Source organism: Anolis sagrei, chromosome 2, assembly GCF_037176765.1.
Source record: "Anolis sagrei isolate rAnoSag1 chromosome 2, rAnoSag1.mat, whole genome shotgun sequence".
NCBI classification, from domain to species: domain Eukaryota; kingdom Metazoa; phylum Chordata; class Lepidosauria; order Squamata; family Dactyloidae; genus Anolis; species Anolis sagrei.
In genome coordinates, this window is record NC_090022.1 from 46,444,600 (window position 1) to 46,469,991 (window position 25,392).

The window sequence follows — 25,392 nt, forward strand, 5'->3', positions numbered from 1 at the left end:
AGGAGGAGGAGGGCCAGGAGGGCGGCCATTTTGTTTGTTGCCGTTGCCGTCGACGCCCCCTCCGGGCGGAGCCGTTGGCCGCGAGGCGCTTCCGCGTGAAGTATGCGCGTGAAGGGCTCTTCCGACCATGCAATGGCGCTCGCTGGTGCTGGCGCTCTTGGCCCTGAGGCTGGCGGGGCAGGCGCTGCTCTGGCTGGCGGGGCCCAGCCTGGGCTTCTTCCACCAGCAGCAGCAGCAGCAGCAGCGGAGGCGGCTCCGGGCGTTCCCGTGCGTAGGCCAGGCCTCGAACCCGCGGTGCCTCACAGCCGGCTTGGCGGCGCCGCACTGGGCCCCCTTCTTAGGAGGAGGAGGAGGTAGCCATGGCGGCGGGCTCCGGCTGCCCCTGCTCGCCGAGGACGAGTACGAGCAGCGCTACAGCCGCGCCTTCCCGGCCCAGCTCCGGGCCCAGCTCCGCGACGCCGCCCGAGGCATGTTCGCCTTCGGCTACGACAACTACATGGAGCACGCCTTCCCGCAGGACGAGCTCAACCCCATCGAGTGCCGCGGGAGGGGCCCCGACACCGCCGACCCGTGAGTCAGGGCCCGAGGGAGGGAGGGAGGGCGGGAGGGAGGGAGGAAGGCACAGTCCGAGCACCCCCGGCAGAGGCCCAGCCAGCCAGCCCGTGCCTAAGCACACCCCGCAAAACAACAGAGGGGAAACAAACAGGCACATAAAATCACTCTCAACAAGAGATCCCCCCCAGGCGCTTCCAGGCCATTGAATGCAAATCAAGGTGATCAGCTGAAACATTCACAGCTAGCCCCAGCAGACAGGGGTCCTTTGTCTCACCCTGGTCATTCCACAGATATATAAACCCATTTTCCTACTTCCATCAGACCTCACTACCTCAGAGGATGCTTGCCATAGATGCAGGTGAAACGTCAGGAGAAAGGTTGCCTCCAGAACATAGCCATATAGCCCGGAAAAACCTACAACAACCCAGTGATCCCGGCTATGAAAGCCTTCGACAATACACCCCCGCCTCCCTTCAGTATACCTCTGCCTTCAATACCTTGCGCACAGGTTGCCCCTGAATTACAAATAATAATAATACTTTATTATACCCCGCCGGCTTACATGAGGCCAAGCCCAACAGTGCATCAATAAACAAAAGCAATAAACAATAATAATAATAATAATAATAAAGCTTTATTTATACCCCGCCACCATCTCCCCAAGGGACTCGGAGCAGCTTACATGAGGCCAAGCCCAACAGTACATCAATAAACAAAAGCAATAAACAGTAATAATAATAATAATAATAATAAAGCTTTATTTATACCTCGCCACCATTTCCCCAAGGGACTTGGAGCAGCTTACATGAGGCCAAGCCCAACAGTACATCAATAAACAAAAGCAATAAACAGTAATAATAATAATAATAATAATAATAATAATAAAGCTTTATTTATACCCCGCCACCATCTCCCCAAGGGACTCGGAGCAGCTTACATGAGGCCAAGCCCAACAGTACATCAATAAACAAAAGCAATAAACAGTAATAATAATAATAATAATAATAACTTTATTTATACTCGCCACCGTCTCCCCAAGGGACTTGGAGCGGCTTACATGAGGCCAAACCCAACAGTACATCAATAAACAAAAGCAATAAACAATAATAATAATTTTAAAAAACTTTATACCCCGCTACCATCTCCCCAAGGGACTTTGAGCGGCTTACATGAGGCCAAGCCCCAAAACACATCAAAACAACAAGCAATAATAAAACAACAACAATAACCAAAGTAAACAATACAATTAATATAAATCACAAGTAGACAGTCATCATCATCATATTTAATTACTTATTAATCGCCCTCCATCTGAGAATGCTCTAGGCGATTTACAGCTAAATTATAAAAGATAAAATACATACATACAGAAATTAAAAATTAACAGATCAAATGCTCTAGTAAAAAGCCAGGTCTTAAGTGCGAGAGTAAAAAGTCCTAAGTCATGGTTCTCATATAGGGTGGCAAGGAATTCCATAAGGTAGGGGCAGAAATAGAAAAAGCCCTGCGTCTGGTACTTTCCAAGTGCACTTCTCTAGGACCTGGTAACACACAAGAATTTAAAAACCTATGACTGGGCCAGATGTAATAGTTAAAAACTCTAAAAATAGATGCTGGACATGAGTAGAGGGTGTATCTATTGGGAGGGTTTTAAATCAAGGTAAGAACAATCCAACAGATAATTAAAGTGCTTCTCAGAGTATTTGCCGGATATTGTTTCTTTTATTCAGGGAAAACAAAAACAATAAATACAATACAATTACTATAAATCACATATAAACAGTAACACACAAGGATTTAAAAAATCTAAGGTCGGGCCAAATGTAACAGTTTAAAAATTAAAAAATAAACGCTGGGCATGAACAAGGTAGGATATAACTGGTATAGGGTTTTTAAAGAGACTTGAGGGAACACAGTCAATCCTAGACCAGTAGTAAAGTGCATTTGAGGGCATATTGCTGAGAATTTTCCGTATTCTGGGAAGGCACACTGGAACAAGTATGTTTTCAGGCTCCTCCTAAAGACTGCCAGAGTTGGGGCATGCCTGATGTCCTTGGGAAGTGAGTTCCAGAGTCGGGTGGCCACCACCGAGAAGGCCCTTAAACATCTGACTTCTATGCAACTCACCGTTAAGAACCGGGCTGAGACCATAGGAAGTGAGAGAAATCTTCCCCATGGAAGGGAAATTCACTCCTGGAAATATTAACAATTAATGCCACTCGAAGTTAAGAACGGGGACTGGTAATAATACTAATCATCATCATCTTTATTTATACCCCACCACCAGCTCCCCAAAAGGGATTCTGGGCGGCTTACATGAGGCCAAGCCCAGTAGTACTGTACATTACAGCAAAATAAATACAGAACAACAGAACTAACATCACAGTAAAATAAATAAAACAGGAATACAATAAAACAATGCAAAATAACACAATGAGAAATCTTCAGGGCCCTTCCACACAGCCCTATATCCCCAGAATATCAAAATCCCACAATATGTGCTTTGAACTGCGTTATCTGAGTCCACACTCAGGTAATGTGGGATCTTCTGCCTTGATATCCCGGGATATAGGGCTGTGTGGAAGGGCCCTCAGTGGAGAAACCATTTTCCCCATGACAACTCTTTCAGAAGTGAATTTCCCTTTGATTTATCTCACTTCCTGTTGTCTCAGGTCCCTTCCACACAGCTCTATAAAATCCGGCATTATCTGCTTTGAACTGGGTCAAATGGCAGTGTGGGTTCAGGGCCCTGCCACACAGCTATATAACCCAGAATATCAAGACAGATCATCCTCAATATCTGCTTTGAACTTGATTATCTGAGTCCACTCTGCTATATAATCCAGTTCTATGTGGATTTTGTACAGCTGTGTGTAAGGGGCCTCCATGCCAGGGAGGATTTTGAGGACAAAGTGTGACAAAATGAGTGACAGGAGCCCATCCACATTTTCCCCCTTTCCTGTTACTGTCTCATTAAGCTTAGTACAGTAGAGTGTTGCTTATACAACATAAACGGGCCACAGAAGCGAAAATGTTGAATAATAAGGAGGGATTAAGAAAAAGCCTATTCGTTGTCAAATTAGGTTATGGTTTTACAAATTAAGCATCAAAGATCATGTTTTACATAATTCAACAGAAAAACCAGTTCAATACATGGTAAGGTTATGTAGTAATTACTGTATTTGCGAATTTAGCACCAAAACATAATGTATTGAAACGGCTATGTATCCGGGTGGGAGGCAGACTGCATTGGATAATCGAAAGTTGGATGAGCGAAGGTTGGATAAGCGAGGCTGTACTGTGTTGTCTCAGTAGTACGCCTTTCCAGAGTGTCAGGGCCCTTCCACACAGTCATATAACCGAGAATATCAAGGCAGATCATCCCCAATATCTGCTTTGAACTGGGTTATGAGTTCACACTGTCATATAACCCAGTTGAAAGCACATAATGTGGGATTTTGTACAGCTGTGTGGAAGGGACCTGAGACAACAGGAAGTGAGAGAAATCTTCCCCATGGAAGGGAAATTCAATTCTGGAAGAGTTATTATCATGGGGAAAAAGGGTGTCCACTGAGGCTTTCTCACCAAACCTTGTTTCCACAACAAGCCATTTTTTTCAAAATTCATTTAATCTCAGGGACAGAAAGTGAGGGGAAATCTTCTGAACAGACGCACAGACAGCAACATAAACACCACAGGGGTGCTAACCCTTCCCTATGCTATCAAAAGATATATATAATATATGCACAAAACTTTATTTTTATATCCCACCACCATCTCCCCAAAAGGACTCAGGGCGGTTTACAGAGGACACAAAGTGCCTAAAAACAAAACACAAAAATGAAGTATATTAGAAAATACAATAAAATAAATACATGCGCTTATAAAACATCAGCTCAAACTCAATCAAACATCCTTGGTGGTAAATTGCTGTAAACATGGCTAAGCTGTAAACAATAGGAATTAAATAAGTGCAAGCTGCAGTAAAGGAGACAGGGCATGGGAAAAAGTACAAGGCTGTCCGACTACTGCGCAGGATAATTAAACATTTAACATTCTCAAAGGCTTGTTTGAAGAGCCACGTCTCCAAGTCCCTATGAAAGGAGGACAGTGTGGGAGCTTGTCTAATTTCTCAGAGGAGGGCATTCCAAAGATTGGGGGGGGGGGGGGGGGACCGACCACCAAGAAGGTTCCTATCTTGTCCCCATCAGCCATGCTTGGGATAGTGGCAGGACCACCAGGTGGACCTCCCCGGCAGATCTTGGAGCCCACATCGATTCATTGGGGTGGGGGTGCAGTCACAAAGATAGGCAGGACCAGAGCTGTTTAGGTTTATATTCCTGTTATATAGAGAGGCATGGGCAAACTTCAGTTCTCTAGGCGTTTTGGACTTCAACTCCTACAATACTGGCTGTTAGGACATTGAGGGGCAGGATGATCAGATGCCGTCAAAAGACATAGAATATGTGTGGAAGACTAACCTGTGTCCATCTCCTTTACAGTTCAAAACTTCCTAACTCGTGGCTGTAGAGTCTGCTAATTTATAACTAAAAGCAATGCTTTTACATTGAGTTGGAGTGAGATTTTTTAAATGCTTACATCATCATTATTTTATTAACATTTTTTAAAAAGTGATTTTAGCTGTGTAAGCATTGTTTTAAATTCCATGTACTTTATGAAGGATTACTATAGTAATAATAAGTGATGTAGTGTAGAGAAGAAGCGTTTTAGAAAATGTGGTAATATTCCAACTGCAAAATTACAGAAATTCAGAATAATACTATTTAAGTTACAATGGGCAATCATTTTTCTTGCTTTTACACATGCACATATACACTCACAAGTACAGATACTCTATCATGTGAATAAAGGAAAAGGTATCAATTGCTCACCAATCCTTGTTCCATAGCAAGCCAAACTTTTCAAAATCCAGTTCTCACAGAGACAGAAAGTGAGGGGAAGTCTTCTGAACAGGGACAGAGACAGCAAAACAAACAGCTCAGGGGTGTTAACCCTTCTCTATACTATCAAAGTTAATAATATAATAATATAATAATGACAACAACAACAATTTTATTTCTTACTCGCCTCTCCTTATGGCTCAAGGAGGGGTCACAGCACAGTCAAAAACACACAAATACCTGTTCTGACTTAGAAACAAATTCAGCTTAAGAACAAACCTGTATTCATACAAACATTTCACACTGTTTGGCTTTATTTCTTCAGCAAGGGATGACTTCATTTTATTCTATTTCACACGCACACGGGGTGTTAACCCTTCCCAATGCTATCCAGAGCGCATGCTCTCTCTCTGGCTAGAGTTAGGGTTAGGCATCTATTCTGACCTTCATACAAATTCAGCTTAAGAACAAACCAATAGAACCTATCTTGTTCTAACTTGGGGACTACCTGTTTTTGTAAAATATTTATTCCACTCTTTAGTATACATCTGCCTTCAGTATCTTATATACTGAGAGAGTATAGGTCACTCTTAACACATGCAGGATTAGCTCTGCTGATAACATTTTCAAAATCATTAGTCTTTGACATAGGAGACCAGCGGCAAGGGAAACCCACTCTCTCGGCCTCTATGGGAGGCAAAGGCAACCCTTCCCCCCAAACAATTCTTGTCAAGAAACCCCCTTAGGATCAGCCAATTAGTTTCTGGGCAAAGTACAAAGCGTTAAAACATTTGAAGCCCAACAAGTGTTTTGATAATGTTGTGTTTTATTGTTCTGTTTTAATCCCCCAATCACTACTGTTATTATTCCTAGAAGAGTTCAAGTTCACTTTATTATGGTCAATGACCAGTTCGAGAGAAGAGGGACATAGTCCCATACAAGTATATCAGAGTTAAGGGTTAAGAGATTTTAAACTTTAAAATATGCGTATCATTGTTAGGGCATTAACACAATTAATTTAATAATCTAAGCTAAATTAAAAGCCGTATACAGGATCGTATTAAAACTCAACAATATTTATGACATTGAAGGGAAGAGATTCTAAGGGGGGGGGGGATGGGTGCTCATATGGCACAGGGAAGGGAAGTCCAGTCAAACAGAGGAGGGAGCAACATCCATACTATAATTAAAATACTGCAATCCAAATTTTCTTCTAGTATAAAGCCCTTGCTTGACTAGCTTGTGGAAAGCTTGATTTCAAATTGGCAAGAACTGAGTATTAATTTAGGAAACACGTTATGTTTCATGCTGTTTACACTCTAAAAAAAATCATTATTTTGAGCATTGCATAAGCATTGCTTCATTCCTCCCAGGAGGGGCTGCATCCTCTTGTGGGATGCTATTTCTTTGGTGTAACGAGTGAGTATTCCACTAAAAAATTATTTGCAGCTTTGGGAGTTACTAATAGGTGCTCCATGTGCTTCTGCCACCTTCTCCTGTATGCCCTTTACTGTCTACTAGGTTTCTGTCATGTTTCTCTCTTCAGCAAATGAGCAGAGATTGTGGTATGTATAGTTACAGTTTACAGATTTTCAACCTGACATGTTGCCTAATTTTTTTGGTGGATGTCCCATGGCTTTTGTGTTTTCATGAAAATTTTGCTTTAAGAGAGAAGTAAACATAACACTTCTTTTTTTTTTTTAAAAAAAAGAGTAGTAGTCTATGCCCAGCATAAATGATGGATTGGCTCAAGCAAGTATTATGCAATTTTAAAAATAAATATTTATCTGAGGTATAACATAAGACTACTGCTAGATTAGGCAAGGATTATCTAGGATCCTGTTCACTCAGAATGTAATAGATGTTTTTGAGAAACTCAATAATTGCAAAAAAGGGCAACAACAGTCTCCTAACTTTAGCAGAATAGTTGCAATTCTCAGGCATATCAGCTCTCCTTCTGATCCTAGAGGTAGCAGTTAGGATTAGTAGCCATTCACAGTCCATCCTGCATTGCTTTTTCTAATTCTAACAAATAATTGAATATAGCAGTCATTCCTACATTCTTTCACAGGAATTTAACTGTACGCTGTATGAAGCATTGTTTTCTTTTACATTTTTCATCTTTCAACATTACTAAGGAGCCCCCGGTAGCGCAGTGGGTTAAACCCCTGTGCTGGCAGGACTGAACACCGACAGGTCGCAGGTTCGAATCCGGGGAGAGGTGGATGAGCTCCCTCTATCAGCTCCAGCTCCTCATGCGGGGACATGAGGGAAGCCTCCCACAAGGATGATAAAAACAACAAATCATCCAGGCATCCCCTGGGCAACATCCTTGCAGACGGTCAATTCTCTCACACCAGAAGGAACACTGGTTCAGCATTTTTATCCAGCTGTCCACAACAATCCTAATACTTGCTTATTAGTTCAGATCTCTTCAGCTGGTTTTTGTTTTGCCCAAATCCACATCATTTTCTAATTGTGTTTTGGTTCTAAAGATTCGAATAATTTGGTGTTGTCAGCAAACCTGTCTTCTGTACTAATAACCTTCAATTCTTGACCATTTATGAAAAAAATGAAAGGTATGGTCCCTATGAAATCATACTGGAAATCTACATCTTAGGATGTGTTTTGGAATGCAATCAATAACCCCATGTTATTGATTTAACCATGTTGTCCTGGGTTTCAGGAGTATAACTCATTCCTGGTATAAGAGGAACTGATCTGCTACTGTGTGATTGCTAAACATGCTAAGGCGTTTCTTTGTAGTTCTTTTGTCAAAAGCTTTTAAAATTGAAAATACTCTTACTTTTTTGGAAGAAATTCTTTGTCTAATATTTGAGCTACATTTATAGAGAAGACACATTATATATCTTGCACTTCATACATCAGTGACACAACTATAAGGATGTAAATAATTAACATTGGCTTGTCCTTTAGAATAGGATGTGAAATGCAGTTAAACATTTGAAGCATATAAAAAATCCATAAGTTTAAAAGTAACACTTAATTTTAATTTTGCAAACTTGATAGCAGTTTAAGTTAGTTGTCCGTATGAAATTTCTTGTGGAAAATCTATTCATTGTTATTCAGAACCCAATGTGTTTGCTTTATGGAGGAAATACTTTCTAACAATGTAAATATCGATTTTATGCTGGAAAAAGTGAATTATTTAACTCTTTATTAGATGGAAAAATGAGTCTTTTCCCTCAGCCTTCTTGCTCAGTTTCCCATAGTGATTTATATATAGTGACTCTTGGAGAAAATATTTCTTTTCTAAGAAAACTATTCTTTTATAATTTAATTGTATAGAAGTAATTATACTCAGCACCTTTTTCATTATGTTAGTAATCTGCTTAAAACATCTAAATCTCTTGAAATTTTGTTTTTCAAAATTAGAACACGCATTTCAGAATATTTTTAATACTTTTATTACAGTTCATTAAAGAAAAAGCAAAGTTTAAGTGTAGCTCTTTGTAACTATAGTTCTTTGCATAGTTCTATCCTTCAAAGCAGCTTTTAAGACTTAGTAATTTTATTCAAAAAAGGAATGAAAATGATCAGATATCCCTGTTTCATTAAAGCTCACAGCTGTTCTACTTGTACTGCAAAGATTTTTGTGTTCTTGACACCGGCTCCTTTTAGGCTCTTTCTCGTAGATCGACACTAATATGCTTGTAAAGTGATCTTTAGAATAACACAGCTATGAATTCTAGTATTATGTTTTAATTGAAAGCTGTTATACTTCACTTACTGTATAATGACTTTATCAAGGTATTTTTAATAAATTGTGTAGATATGTCTTTTATTGTAAGCCTTAATAAAGCAGAGTACTAAGAGTCGAGCCCTGAACGCAAGGAAAGAACAGTGAGCTGTATTGTAGGAATTGTCTGTTGCCGAAATAGCAAGGTGTACCTTCTTTGTTTAAATGTCCACACTGCATGTACTTTGAAAAGAGATAGATACTGGGTTAAGGTGCTTGTTGCTGAGTAATAGACTGGTTTTTATACTGGTCCTGATGACATGTTGTTTAATCCATCATGTGTAATATCAGAATGGTCTGCAGAAAATGTAGTCAACTCTCTTACATTGCTATTCAGAAGCCTCTTTAAGTTTACCATATTGATATTCCTCACCTCATGAGATGAAAAATTTCTCGAAGATTTTCCAATCTTTCCAAAGCTCAAAAAGGATTTGAATGGCTTGACCAGCGTAAGGCCCAGTGTCATCGGGATATATTTACTGCAGAACTGCAGATAATTCATTTCCGTTCAGAGTTTTAGATGCATCTACTATAGGTTGAAGCCATCATTTTGCACCCTGCCCTCATTGACTTACAGACTGTTTTTTAAGTATGTTTATTATTTGAATGTGTGATATTTTTGCCCTTCTCAGAAAAAAAAAATTGTATATAGCCGAGTTAAAAGTACAAATGAGGAATAACCCATCTAAAAAAGTATTATGTTATACAGCATTCTTAAAATTGGGAGACTATCTTGGTAAAGTCTCAGAGACTTGCTTCCAGATAATATGCACAGAATATAGGTTATATCATTTTCAGACTAAATATTTGAAATTGTTGGGTTTTTTTTAAGTGATAGAACTAACTTCTAATCAAATTTGTTTCAGTTCAAATCTCAATATCAATGATGTCCTGGGAAACTACTCGCTTACTCTGATTGATGCATTGGATACCTTAGCAGTGAGTTAAAGGTTTTTTTAATTACTGGAAGTAAAAAAACCATAGCTGTCATTGGAAGTAATTTTTAAGTGAAAGACAATTTGTGATGCAAGTATCTTAATTATATTGATAACCCCAATTGAGAGAAGCAATATAGGGAACTCTACATTCTTGCTTTCTCATCTTGTTTAAACTAATAAAAAACATTGTCCTTGGTGGATGTCCACACCATAAATTTTAATTCTCATGTTTGTTACTACTTTGGATAAATTGTGGAGGCTCTTCCACAATTTTGCACACATTACAGATTGTGGGATGCAGAGAAACAGTTTCGGTTGATGCTTGACTTTGGAAGTAGTCATATGTTGCAAGGATAGTGATTCTATTCTGTATGCCAGAAGACTCTAGAGCAGTGTTTCTCAAACTGTGCTTCTCCAGAAACCCCAGCTAGCTTATCAGCTGTTAGGAGTTGTGGGAGCTGAAGTTCAAAACATCTGGAGGAACACAATTTGAGAAACACTGCTCTAGAGGAGAGGTGGGGACAATGTCAACTAGAATGAGTTATAACTGAATGCCTTATTTCTTACTTATTTCTTACTGTGAAGGATTTTTACAGTAAAATTGTTCTAGCAAGGAAACAGAATTTTTATTGTACCATAAATTATGGTGATTTACACTTTTTCGGGTTAAATTCTGTATCTTTTTCTCTCTGAAAGCACTTAATGCTGACTATTTCATAATTATTGATATTGATATGAGATTCCTTCTTTCTTGGACAAAAAGCTTATATCCTTTAAATAAAAGCTTTAAACAGCTACAAACTTAATCTTGGAAGTTGTGTCTTTACACTTTTTTTGTAATTTTTAGTTACAACTTCTACTTAAAAAGCAGTCATTGATTGTTAATCTATCCTGTTCTACAACATTAATTCATTGAAATGGTTGAATTGAGAATCTAAAATACTACTGGGTTTGAAAATATGACAATAAGAATAACTTTCTAAAATATTTGTCACTGACAGATAAGTGTTTTTAATTAATTCTACAGTTAAAATAATTTCAATACATAAACTGTGATTATTTGATGTGTTGCACATTTTCTGTTTTGTAAAGGTAATGGGAAATTCTTCAGAATTCCAGAAGGCAGTGAAGCTGGTGATAGACACAGTCTCATTTGACACTGATTCCACTGTCCAGGTCTTTGAGGCAACAATTAGGTAAGTTGCTGCTAAAATTTGATGAGAGCATTGTGGTTGTAACAATATTCAAAATGAGATATTTAACAAAAATTGGAAAGCTAACTTTACATTTTGTTTGCTGTCTACATCATATGAGATGTTACAAGTATAATAACATGGAAGTTTATAGAATTATGTAAAAGATTAAAAGGAAATTACAATATAATGGGGAGGATGCATGTTTCATGGTAAAAAACCACCACAGGGAAATTAAATTACAGATATAGGCTCTTGCTTGTCAAAATAAAAAAGTCCCTACTGTAACATTCATTTGTTTTATATGTGCTTTATACACTGACTGAAGGTAATTTCATGTAATGTTTGTAATAATTTTGAATGTGAAACAAAGTTTGGGTATATTGTAAAATCAGCAAACAAAGATATCACTATCTTAGCCACACATGTGGATAGTTTCAGTATTTTGGATAAGTATTGCCTGGCCTGTACCTTGTTGTGTGAGAGTTACTCACTGCAGCTGCATAAAGCTCGACTATAGTTGCATTCTAAGGAGATTATGCAGCAGTATCTTCCTTCCTCATAGTACCCTTTTCTATATTTTATACCTAAAAATATTTGAACCTTGGTACAGATGCGCTGGGGAGGGTATATAGGCATGAAAAGCATGCAGTTTTCATTTTAGTGGATGAAAGTCTGTTGGTGGTTCATATTAACTTTTTTGTTATACATGCCAACCTTACCCAACATGGTGCTCTCTCAATATTTTCCAGTGCAATTCCAATTAGCCTTAGGAAGTATTGATATTTATTATTAGGAATGATGAAGATTGTAATCCCAAAAAGTTTCAGGGTTACAGGTTGGGAAAGTCTAGCATACTTGGAAGTACTGGGACTGTGTCTCAGATATTACATAAATTACTTAGCAAAACAAAAACAAAGCAAAATTGTTTTATAGTTTCGTTGGATTTACATACCCTTAGTTAATTTAGATACAAATGGCTTTTATTATGGGATGTCTGCTTTTCTTCTTACACGTTTCCAGCATTTTGCCATGGGTTTCTTTGAAAGTAAGATGCAATAACAAAAGTTCATGCTTGGTTCTCATGAGAGCTTTAACACAAGAGGTTTTGATTAATGGAGAGACAAAAAGCCTGAGAGTGTCCACTTGGATGCTAGAGGACAGTATATGAACTCATTACACAATGTGTTCCTGTCTCAGTTAAAAGGGATGTGATCTTATTTCAAAGACTGTATTAGCTGGCAATCTCTTAAGACTTTTAGCGGCTACTTTGACACACTAAATTCATTACAAACTTGGGGGTTAGATGTTTTCAGCTGAATCCTGTACTTGAAACTATTGCTGCTATATCCTGGTAATATAAAACCACCAGCATAGATACCATTTTCTTTCTAAGCAGATTGCTTGAGTAGGATTTATGTATAGAAAATATATCCAAAAATGTACTTTCAATTGTATTCAGAAATATACATTATTAGTATTAAGACATTTTATTTATTTAAAACATAAATAAAAGATTTGAAGGGGGTATGCAATGTGTTATAAGACAGATCCATAAAGCTGTAGCTGAGCTTTATGATTTATTAATATTGACGATATGTATGACAAACTAAAATATCTGGCTGAATTATTTATTTAAGTTAGTGACTGCTGGAAACTTGGCAAGTAATGATTACAACAGATATTGTGAGCTGCATTGGTGAACAAATCCGATGGGATTTGTTCAGGGAAAAAAAAGCTTAAGATGCTCTGACGAGTATGTTACAATGTCCTGAAAGGTGTAATGAACATTCTTTTTCTTAAACTTGAGTATAACATTAAGAACTTTAATGTTACTCATAGTAACAAAATTAATATTCTCTCTGTAAAACTATTCTACCTCTTTTCTCACAGGGTCTTGGGAAGTTTGCTTTCAGCTCACATAATAATTACAGATGCCCGGCAGCCTTTTGGTGATATGAGTATTAAAGACTATGATAATGAGCTCTTACATATGGCTCATGACCTGGCAGTCAGGCTTCTACCTGCTTTTGAGAACACCAAAACTGGGATTCCTTATCCTCGGGTATGTATAGAATAATAGCACACTTTCGGGCAAGCTGTTCTCCTCCTTTCTGTAACATCATAGTATTAATCTTTAGACAAGTCTTGCATATTAAATATTTGAGTATTAGGGTATGGTTTTGGGGAAATCCTCTTTATATAGCAGCCTATGAGAGAAATCGCATTACTATGACAAAATAATGTTTATAGGCCCTGTTTTTTTATGGTAAAAAATGCAGTCTTGGAAGCTGAATGTGCTACTGCCCTCGCTTGAATCCATCTGAGAAGAAGCTTCTTTGAAAGGATACGCTGAATTAAATGGTAACTTGTCAAGATGAGGCTGACTCAGGGTGTGGATTTTGCAGTGTCCAACTTGATTTTCTCGTAACTGGATGTTTACACACCTAATTAAAATACTTCTGTTTAGGGAGTTTCCCTGTGGAATATGATGCAACTTCACGACAGAGCAATGATGAAACACAGAAACCATTTTATTTTTATTTGTAATTATGAAGAGAGTAAAAACTTTAAAAGAGGAGTGTGATCTCTCATTTTTCAAGAAATTGGCATATAAACCATCCTATCTTTGTAGGTAAACCTAAGAACAGGAGTTCCTTCTGGCAGCAATAACGAGACTTGCACTGCAGGAGCTGGTTCTTTGTTGGTGGAATTTGGGATTCTGAGCCGGCTTCTTGGGGATTCAACCTTTGAATGGGTTGCCCGCCGAGCTGTAAAAGCTCTCTGGAGTTTAAGGAGCAACGACACTGGTTTATTAGGTAGGCATTTTGTTTGTGAATGTCTTACATAATTGAGACCAGAATGTAGAGTTTTGTTACAGCTTGATACTGGAGGCTTTTATATTGTGATAATGGTAGGAAACCATTCATATAATCTAGTTTAAAGTAGATAATCTGGGATCAGATTCTGGGATATAGCACAGTGTAGAAGGGGCCTTAGTCTGAGAAAGTGTGATTTCCCAATTTTAACCAGTGGGTTTTTATTACTGAGTGAGATTTAAAGCAAGCCCTGGTAGTGCAGCAGGTTAAACCACTGGGCTGCTGAACTTGCTGATTGAAAGTCCAGTGGTTCAAATCTGGAAAGTGAGGTTAGCTCCCGCTGTTAGGCCCAGTTTCTTCCAACCTAGCAGTTTGAAAACAAGCAAATGTGAGTGGATCAATAGGTACCGCCTTAGCAGGAAGGTAATAGCGCTCCATGCAGTGATGCTGGCCACATGACTTTGGAGGTGTCTATGGACAGCGCCGTCTCTTCAGCTTAGAAATTGAGATGAACACCACCCTCTCAACTTAATGTCAGGGGAAACCTTTACCTTTTCTTAGTCTAATGCTCAGATCACTAAAGCATATTGGTTATCTGTCTCTGGTCTTAGCATATCTGAAATATCTATGTTTTCATATTCAGCAGAAGTGGGATGTCTTCTTTCTTTTTTAAATGCAGTAACTTATAAGAGTTGCATAATTACGACTCTTTTGAATTGAAATAATCCAATATAATGAGACTCTGAATTAGCAAATATAGTTATTGACCAGGGGCTCCAAATTAGTATGGTAATTAGCACTGTGGTAGAAATGCTTCACTAAAATCTTCTATAGGTGATGGCTTATATCTGTTTTTACCGTTTGCCAATGGAAGGCTCTGATGAAGTAAAGGGCCCTGTGAACAGAAATGGAGCAGCATTTTACTGATTTCTTTTCTGCAATTTCTCGAGCCTTCCGCAGAGCTATTCCTCTTAGTGTGATAAATTGATTTTATGCCAGTATCCTATATAGTTTTTTAAAAAGTAAATATATGTATTTGTGTTATTTTATTGTACTTACAATTGTTTGGGGGGAATCTTTTGAGTACTCTCCTATGGAAGCTGTAAAGATATGTAACTGTCCTGGCATGACCTTTAACTTCATGATTTTTATCATAGGCAATGTTGTAAATATTCAAACTGGCCAGTGGGTTGGAAAACAGAGTGGCCTGGGAGCAGGATTAGACTCCTTCTATGAATATCTTTTGAAATCTTACATCCTCTTTGGAGAAAAAGAAGATCTAGAGATGTTCAATGATGCATATCGGAGTATTCAGAACTATTTAAGGCGAGGGTAAGTCACTTTCATGTGTTGTTTTCAACTGTAAAAAATATATGAGAAAAGTAAGGTTTTTGTATTGCTATAGTAACTTTCGGTATAGTTGTAGATTCCTTTGTGACTTACAACCACACACTAAATTGTCCCTTTAAAAAAATATTTGTTCAGATCTCTCCTCAAACCTTCTGTTTTTGTGAAACCTGGCACATTTGCTTTAGTACTTTTGTATAACCAAAATTAAATAAGCAAAGTGTTGCTGTTGCATTTTTAAGACACAATGAGATAAAGGAGTTGATAGCTTAAAATTTTGTAAACATAAATCTACTAGATGCAAAGGATGAAGTGCCACTTCATACATCTAATGAAATAAGCTTAAGTCTATTAAAACGTGTGTCTCTTAGTCTTAAAGATGCTGCAATATCCCTTTTGCATACTGATCCAAACTAACACAGCTATGTTTTGGAATTCTATAATTAAATATGTGTAACTGAAGTAATATATATTCTTTTTTACTCATGTTCTTGCTTCCTTTTCTGTTATTCTGGGTCAAACTATATAGATTGTAACTTCTTTGGAGAAAGATTGGTTTTCTTGTATTTCATGAAGTACAAGATGTTGTGGCAATCAGTTGTAGAAGTAATGGTACTAATAAGAATAATAAAAATAATACAGCTGTTGATTTACTATTTTTATTATAGTATCTGGAATGAGCGGACACTGTTTTTTATTAAAGCCAAAACATACTCTGATATCTTCGGCAAACCTTTAAAATGTATTTAGGCATGTAATATCATTCCTTTTTTTCAGGGCTTATAATTATCATAACCTTTAGGATGTGATAGTTCTAACATGGAACCTCTCTTACACAATCGTAAAATCTTATAATAGTGAGGCCTACCACATATGCCAAGGCTATACAGTTCTGAAACAAACCTTGTTTGCTATTTTAGGAGGGAAGCTTGCAATGAAGGTGAAGGGGACCCACCACTTTATGTTAATGTGAATATGTTCAGTGGGCAGTTAATGAACACCTGGATTGATTCTCTTCAAGCATTTTTTCCTGGACTTCAGGTATTTTCGCTGTGGCAGAGATAATATAGAAAAGCTTGGAATAGATGTACAGTAGTAGAAATTCTATTTTACAAACTAGGACTTCCTTACCGGAAGCCAGGATGTATCGTCATTCATATTCGATAATAGTGCACACAACATTTGGTCAATCGTAATTCATGCATAAAGGAAATGATGTATACCAGCAGTCCCCAAACTTTTTAAACAGAGGGCCAGGTCACAGTCCCTCAAACTGTTGGAGGGCCGGATTATAATTTGAAAGAAAACATGAATTAATTCCTATGCACGCTGCACATCTCTTATTTGTAGTGTAAAAAACACTTAAAAACAATGTTGTTGTTCATTCGTTCAGTCGTCGCTGACTCTTCGTGACCTCATGGACCAGCCCACGCCAGAGCTCCCTGTCGGCCGTCACCACCCCCAGCTCCTTCAGGGTCAGTCCCGTCACTTCAAGGATGCTATCCATCCATCTTGCCCTTGGTCGGCCCCTCTTCCACTTTCCCCAGCATAATTGTCTTCTCTAGGCTTTGCTGTCTCCTCATGATGTGGCCAAAGTACTTCAACTTTGTCTCTAGTATCCCTTAAAAACAAATATAAACTTATTAGTATTTCAATGGGAAATGTGGGCCTGCTTTTGGCTGATGAGATAAGATTGTTGTTGTTTGCTTTCAAGTCATTTCAGACTTAGGTTGACCCTGAGTGAGGGCCGGGTAAATGACCTTGGAGGGCCGCATCCGGCCCCCGGGCCTTAGTTTGAGGACCCCTGATGTATACCAAAGCGACAGCTCAGACTTTTTTGCATTTGTTACTGTGTAGTCATGCTGTGAGTAGGTTCATCCAATACTTGGAAGGAATGAGGTGGATGCCTCTCCCAAAAATGGATGCCTTTCCGAATGAGCTTTTTCATCCCAGGTCCAAAAAAACCCAAATATTTTAATTCCATTGGCAGAGTGGGCAGGCTTCCCATGCTCCCCTTCTCCTCAGTTTTAGGCATTGGCAGGCGTGGGTGCTTTCTGTGCCTGCACGCCACACACACACACTCTTTCCAAGGAGACCCAAAGCCCGTTCCTGCAGCTGAGTCCAGAAAATCAGATGATGAAAAAGTTACCGTTCCCACTTTCCTTTAGTTTCACCGATATTTCTGTACTGGGGGTGGGGGGGGGGGGGTGTATACCATTTTGTGCCATCGAAATGAAGCAAACAATATGAAAACACGAATTAAATGGCTGAATCGGCTACCGGGGCCATGACTAATGTTTACACGAACTTTGTGCAATGCTGTCCTTGGCTTAGGGAGAGTTGTCATCTGACTTGTTACAAGTGAGACTAATGTGGTCTACTACAAATGATTTGTTCTGAATATTCATATTTATATTGACAAAACTCATGTTAAAATAAATTTGACTCAGAAGTACTACTACTATTTCCCACCTCCCCATGTTCCTTTTTTGTTTCAGTGGGTTATTGTTTTATGTATGCAATTTTGCATTTCTTACATCTTTTCAGGTTTTAAAAGGTGATGTAGAAGATGCTATTTGTCTCCATGCATTTTATTATGCAATATGGAAACGATACGGAGCTCTTCCTGAGAGGTACAACTGGCAGTTACAGGCACCTGATGTCCTCTTTTATCCTCTAAGGCCAGAATTAGTAGAATCTACATACCTTCTTTATCAGGTATTTAATTTTTGGGAGGAGAGGGGGAGTCATGAGAAATTATATTTGTGAAGTGGGAATCTTGTGAAATTCAGATGAAGGCACCTGGTACAGACTATACAGAAGGTGCCTTGGATCTGTTTTCTGGGCAGTTATGGTTAGATACTCAGTCAGTCTTGACATGGCAAACAAAGGCATATGTTAGTCAGCTTAGAGCTCAGTAGTGCCAGCATGATGTTGTATATAGAGTTCAGTGTGGATCAGTACCCCAAAGTAATTTGGATTTGTGTATTAGGGTCCACCCAGTTTCGGAGATAGGGGTGTCTAAGGTCACATGCCCTGGAGTCCTGTCTAGTAGTAACCAGGAAGCCCTTGTGACTTGGAGGGGCATTTTTTGTGTTTTGTTTTTGTTACTGCAATTTGCGTCCACCTTCCATCATTATAATAATAAAGTTTGTGCTGTTTCTTCTGAACAGCTGTTCTTGTTCTTTCCAATTAACCACAAATGCGTTTTGGCAAAACCCTGAAATGAATCAGGCTTTCGGGAAATATACAGATTGCCTTTTTACTTATTAACACAGACTGTTTAATTAAAGTAGCATTTATTACTCTAGATTCACAGTTGCCAAACAATGTGGCAATTACATGCATCCTAGAGTGAGTACTGGGTGTGTTTCTTCACTTTCCGTGCTACAAGATGACACTCTCTTCTTAAACTGAAAGCACTTTTAAAACCCATGACTTTGCAAGGAACAAGTTGTAGTTTCAGATCATTATTTGTTTTCTAACCAGAAAAAACTCACTGGAATGGATCGTCCACATTTCCATAGTTTGAGGTTCTGACTTGTATTTGTTTGTACTATGGCTCAGTTGCTTCATATTTACTTCTTTTCTTTATGCAGGCCACAAAGAATCCTTTTTATCTTCATGTTGGGATGGATATTCTTCAGAGTCTGGAGAAATATACAAAAGCAAAGTTAGTTTTCAAACTAATGCTGACATTGCTTAAAGCTCACTAATTTCTAGTGAAATTCTTTCTTTTGTTTAATTATAAAGAAACTTCATTTTGAATTGTGCTGCATGTGGTGGTATAGTTGAGAAATATGCTTCAACTTAAAAACTGTGTTTCTATTATCTTCGTTGCTTTTGGTTTTCCTTTCCAATAACACAGGCAACTATCTTCATAGGAGACTAGAGAAAAACCATAATATTCAAACAGCAGCACATTTTATGACATGAATTAGTAGCTTAATTTCTTTGTCTCAGTAGCTTAAAACCTAGTGTATGAGGCTATAAGTATGAACAATAAATGTGTCCAAACATGTCTTTCAGATGTGGTTATGCTACTCTTCACCATGTCATAGAGAAGTCCAAAGAAGATCGGATGGAAAGCTTTTTTCTCAGTGAGACGTGTAAATACTTGTTTTTGGTGTGTATCTTCTAGTGCTGCTGCCCTTTCCCAGTTTTTTAAATGGCTTATTTTCTAGAACCATAATTATCTACAACTTGTAGCCTCTCTGAAATGATTCAAGCTGCATTTTGTTGATACGTTGTAAAATGTAATATTTACATTATACCGACAAACCCTTGTGTCCTATCAGTGCTATATTATGAAAATATTTTGTTGTCTTTTAATGTTTGCCACCAGATATGTTTTAACTGGACAAGCATGTTGATGCATCATTACTGTTACGTCATCAATATGGCACAATCAAAGATTAATTTAGATTTTCGTGTTTCAGCTATTCGATGAAGAAAACCCAGTGCACAAATCAGGCAATAGATACATGTTTACTACAGAGGGCCACATTGTGTCACTGGATAAGCGTCTTCGTGTTTCCCTATGGCAAGATAAAGCTGAACAATTAAAGCCTAGCGAACTAAGAGCAGCCAACTCCACCTCTAATGTAGGTATAATTTAAGCATCTCTGTCTTGTCTGGAATCAGTTCCAATTTGTTTTTCCTCATCCAGCCCATTACCTTTTCTAGGCATTCATTCGGAGGAGATATGCTACCCTTAGCTGATGCTGTTTTTGAAGACATGGAGAAATAATGACTTGTTTTCTGGAAAATCTTGATTTTTAAAAAATATATTAGGATAGAAAGTGAAACTACAGTATTATTATTTAAGTAATGAGTAATAGTTGAGAAATATGCTTCAAATATGGAGAAATAATGGAGAAATAATGACTTGTTTTCTGGAAAATCTTGATTTTTAAAAAATATATTAGGATAGAAAGTGAAACTACAGTATTATTATTTAAGTAATGAGTAATAGTTGAGATGTTTATCAGACCCTATCAAAATCTCTGCTGTCTTGTACAGAAAATGTCACTTCTGATTAAACTCTTAGGAAGACAGTTTCAAAATTCTAGGTGCTAGCTATAGGGAACAGAAGACATAATTCAGATGTGAAAATGTTAGAACAAGCTGAAATGTAATCTGCTGCAAGATGGTGTCCAAGACCTTTGTTGTTCATCTTTCTGGTTGAGGATCAATATGTGTAAGTAGTTTAAAAGCAAAAAAGCTTGTAATATTATAAAGTTTTTAATAATACACTTGATCAATCAACTGCATGGGAAAACCATGGAAATTAGAGTATTATGATGGCTTCTCGAGTTTAATTCTTTTTCTAAAGAAGTGTTACTGTATGAAGTACTGCGATCAAGGTTATTGACAACTGCAAGGAAGATTATTTCAGCAGCTACATTGTTATTTTAGGTTTTTGTCAATGCATATCCTCATTTTATGACCTCTTAGTGAATTGATTTTCAGCCTAGTACCAGAAAGGATGGCTTCTCCTTATGTCAAACACCGTCAGTGTTAAAGTTATATGCTCTCCATACTGCTCCCTTTCCTACCTTTTCATTAATGCTCTACACACTGTTGATTGTTTTACTTTGAATTTTCTTAGAATTACTAGAGCAGAATATTACATTATTTTGTACGAGGTAGATTCGGAAAGCTTTTTTCTGAGGTCATTTTTGCTGTTGGCAGGTGTTACTGTCACAGTGAATCTGTCTCTTTCAAAATGATTTATTATTTCAAAGTGTATCCCTCCATATGTTGTTGGAATACGTTTCCCAGCAGCCTTGTTATTTATTTATTTATTTATGATATTTCTATCCCGTCTTTCTCAGCCTGAGGGCGGCTTACAAATTGGCAGCAATTTGATGCCATAATAGTAATAAAATACAATTAAAAACATTTAAAACAACATTATAAAAATCCATACAAGCCCATTAAAAACATATAATCACCAATGTCTTCCTGTTAATCTCATTTTCCGGTAGCACTGTCTAAGCCATTCCGTGTTTCACTCTTTCATAGTTCCATGTTTATCTGTTACGCTACATTTCTAAAGACTTGTTCAAAGAGCCAGGTTTGACTTTTTTCCAGAAAGTCAGGAGGGAGAGGGCTGATCTAATATCCCTAGGGAAGGGAGTTCTACAGCCGAGGGACCACCACTGAGAAGGCCCAGTCTCTTGTCCCTACTAGTCACACCTGCAAAGAAGACAGGATCGAGAGCAGGGCCTTCCCAGATGACCCTAGCCTGCAAAGCTAGTGGTGTGGAGTGTTGAGAGTTGCAACCCTCCATCTTGTTCTTCCCTGCTTTGACTAATCAGGATTTGAACTCTTAAGTAACACTCTCTTCTCCTTACAGTGCAATAGAGTACCAGATGAGAGGAGATACCTACTACCTTTGAAGAGTGTTTATATGAGACAGATTGATCAGATGGTGGGTTTGATCTGAACAGCTTTTCGTATGGAGGAATCCTTAAAATGCATGGTAACAACCTGTTCTGACAACAAGGACCGTCTTGATCTTTCCTAGCTTATAGGAGGTGCTGGGATTCAGTAACCACTTACTCAGATGAAAGACTTAGTTTCGTTCTGCGAGGGGGACCCTGTGATAGACTACCAGTTCTCATAACTGAAATACAGTGTAAAGTGGCACATCATGTGAGCCAAATTCTCATGTGTGAAACTTCAAGGTTTGTATTGCTGATAAAGACTTTGGTGGTCTAAAATTTATTTTTAAGAATGAGAACAAGTGGCTTGCTCCAGGAATCCTGCTTTGCTTTCACCTCTTGCATTGTGAATGAGAGTGTTTGGAGAGAACCTACAAGTTTAATTACATTTCTTTAAAAATGGTATGTAGGAAGGAAAAGGGAACGTGCAATGTCTCTCACTGAGCTTAAATGCCTGCTTCACTCGCAATAAAACAATACAAATTATTGCTCAGGTAGGAAAAATATCCATAGGTTATGGTTTACTTACAATGTTGCTGAAAGTGTCATAATTGAAGAGCTTGTAATGCCAGCCAAGGCATTGCACTACTGTGTTCAGGACTAACGTTGAGGCTGATTTTTGAAACAGTGTTTTTAATTTGAATTGCACATTCAAGGATATATAGGGGTCTACTAGTTTCTGCAACCAGTAATTTTTTTTTAAGTGCCTTCTAGATGAAAATGCACAAATCCACTCATCTCGCTCAAGGTTGCATGGCTGATTTTGAAGACATTCACCTCATTCTTCTGTTATAGTTTCTTGTTTTTGGTGTCTCTCCAAGAGATCTACCTGAAATATATATTTACATTCCTTGTACTTCTCATATGCAAACTTATGGAGTTAGTGCCTTTATACTTTTGTCACCTAGAATGGAGCCAAAGGTTCCAGTTCTTCTTTTTCTGAAAGGCATGGTTAAAAAAACTTTTACGCAGAAGCATTATAAATAATTCACAACTCATGTAGTTTTTAAGGGCTGCATATTCTTTCACACTATTGTGAATTGAGTATTCTTATGACTTGAAACCACTCCCGTGGACAAGTATTTTTATAGTGTCTTTGGAGAAGACCTGCTCTTCAAATATAGTCTAACCAGAATGTTCATGTATATTGAGCGGATATTTGAGTGCCCTTGTACAAAACAACTCTAAATAGCTGTTTAAACCCCATTTCTCCTAATTTCTCCCAGTAGCAGGGTGGATATGAAGTAGAATCTGCCTGCCTTCTTAATGGATCACAAAAGATTAGTTATCCAGCAATAGATTATTTTAATTTTTGTTTTAAATCTCACAAATGCAAAGCATTTTCTACTTTAGGAAAAGTAAGGCACAACTTAGTTGACATCTTGAATTATAATGTGTAGATACCTATTTTATGACTACATTATCCGGTCTGGTTGTTCATAAAGCTGGTTTCATGGAGCACATTTTAGCTTTACTTCACCATATTTATCACTGAAACAATTAGGGCTTGCTTAATCTCTTTGGCAAACAAATAAACAAAAAAATCTCAGGGATATCACAGTAGGCTTCTGTTTGCCTGGCAGATTTTGTGTTTTGACTTTCAGCGTTTCTGTTTTCATACTGTTTTCATTTCTTTGAAAGTTAACATATTAGAATTCCCAGAATATAAAATTCTGTTAAAAGAAAACAGCCCCATTCTATTTCTATATTGCTGCCCAGATTTTAATTGTCTTCTCCCATGTTACCCTCTCATTACTGATTTGGAAACCAAACAAAATATGTGGAGTGGTACATCTCAAAGCTGTTGGGGCCATGCAGGTAATTAAAATTGTTGGGCTAAAATGAGTGTTTCTGGATAAACATGTCTACTAAAAGATGAACATACTCATAGTAACCCAATTTCTTCAGGAGGGAAAAACAAAGCAAAAGAACTCGACACTTCAGAAGCACTTTGGATGGGCGTTTTGTCTTTTTTGCATAAAACTTCGACTGTGACCCATGGAGCTTTTAACGTTCATGTGAAGTGCTTTACTAACCTAGTGGATTTTTAAAAAATTCTTCATCATGGCCTCATGAAAACTAATTTATTTTTTAAATAGAAGAATTTCAAGTACAATTTGCCATTTATATGTGGAGAAGCTCTTAATGCTTATGTAGGTTCGATGAGTTCATTTGATAGTTCTCTGGATCCTGGCCCCAGTCAACTTTCACTGTAAAGAGAAATGCAAACCAAAGCTGTTGAGTTCACTATTTTTGTAATCATGTTGTCGAAAGAGGCATGCTTCCGCAAGGTGTGTGTACCATAATGGGTCCTGGTGGGTGTTTTCTCAGCGTATTGCCATATCAACACTTCTGACAATGTCATTCCGTAGCAGATTGCATGTCTTGCTTCTTAACAAGTTGTTTCCCTACCAACTGTTGAGTGATCAAATGATTTCTTTCAAGCTCGCTCCTTTTGCCAAGTGAAACATTGGAGATGTTGGTTTTCAAAAGAAGTAAATGTCTTTTTGTTTAATGAGGATACTAGTGTTCTAAACTCTGCATTTTCTGTGCACCTGAATAATAAGTGTACTTCCAGTAGATATAACATAGTCCTTTCTGTTTTGATTTACCCATCATTTTACTTCTGCTTTGGTACAGATCAAAAAACACATTGTAGAGATTGTATTTTCCTGAGACTCCTGTCCAGGATCACCCATGGGTGCTAATCCTTGCTGTGATCACTCCATATTGACTTAATTGCACTATTTGTGGTTTTATGAGAAGATCAAATTATCAACTTGACATTTCCAGTTTCTCTTACATGGATGTTTGTAAAAAATGCTCATCTGTAAAATATCCTTTTTAGTTTATAAAAGAGGACTACTCTGTTTTCTTGTGAAATTAAGTGTTAAGGCAAAGTCTAAAACATTGCTGGATACTTGCCAATATATGCAGATTAAATTCTGATCATAATGTGCAATATGTATTTTCCTAGCCTAACATGGCATTGTTACAAAACATATTTAATAAAATAATTGAGTTAAAGTTTATAAAGAACACAATGTTTTGAGCAATGTAAAGATTTAAAAATGAACAGATTTTACATATAATTTGTATTAAAGCACTATTTCTTAACACCTTTGTGTTTGTCTTCTCTGAATTCTTAAAACAAATGCAGCATGTTTGGGTAGCCTAGGAGGGATAGTTCAGGCTGTGACTAATTTAGTAACTAAAATGTTACCCTTTACTTTAGCACTACTCAAAGTGTTGGTCCCTGGACTGGCACAGGTCTCTATAAACCATTTGCTGCCACTCCTTGGTAAGTTTGCATACAAGAGTCAAGTGTTCTCAATGAACACACATTTTCTTGTGTTGGGTGAGGGACATCCTGACTGTGGATTATGCCCAGCTCTTTCTCAGTAGGCAGGAACCAATTAAGCCTTTTGAG

At 37.9% G+C, this 25,392-nt stretch overlaps 1 protein-coding gene across 1 annotated transcript; it reads left to right on the forward strand.

Moving 5' to 3' along the window:
• On the forward strand, nucleotides 1–25,079 carry EDEM1 (ER degradation enhancing alpha-mannosidase like protein 1). The gene is made up of 12 exons (XM_060766301.2): nucleotides 1–570; nucleotides 10,083–10,155; nucleotides 11,247–11,350; nucleotides 13,241–13,412; nucleotides 13,983–14,166; nucleotides 15,324–15,498; nucleotides 16,434–16,554; nucleotides 18,061–18,231; nucleotides 19,113–19,186; nucleotides 19,543–19,639; nucleotides 19,953–20,117; nucleotides 21,875–25,079. The coding sequence occupies exons 1-12, from the start codon at nucleotides 128–130 to the stop codon at nucleotides 21,962–21,964; spliced, it is 1,869 nt and encodes a 622-aa protein (XP_060622284.2). The 5' UTR covers nucleotides 1–127; the 3' UTR covers nucleotides 21,965–25,079.
• The last annotated feature ends 313 nt before the right edge of the window (nucleotides 25,080–25,392 follow it).

What these genes read in the sequence shown, in the direction of transcription:
- EDEM1 (XM_060766301.2), top strand. Translation starts at nt 128, where the DNA reads ATGCAATGGCGCTCGCTGGTGCTGGCGCTCTTGGCCCTGAGGCTGGCG. An exon ending in CATTTTTTCCTGGACTTCAG is followed by an intron (nt 16,555 to 18,060) that starts GTATTTTCGCTG and finishes ACATCTTTTCAG; the next exon opens with GTTTTAAAAGGTGATGTAGA. An exon ending in CAGCCAACTCCACCTCTAAT is followed by an intron (nt 20,118 to 21,874) that starts GTAGGTATAATT and finishes TTCTCCTTACAG; the next exon opens with TGCAATAGAGTACCAGATGA.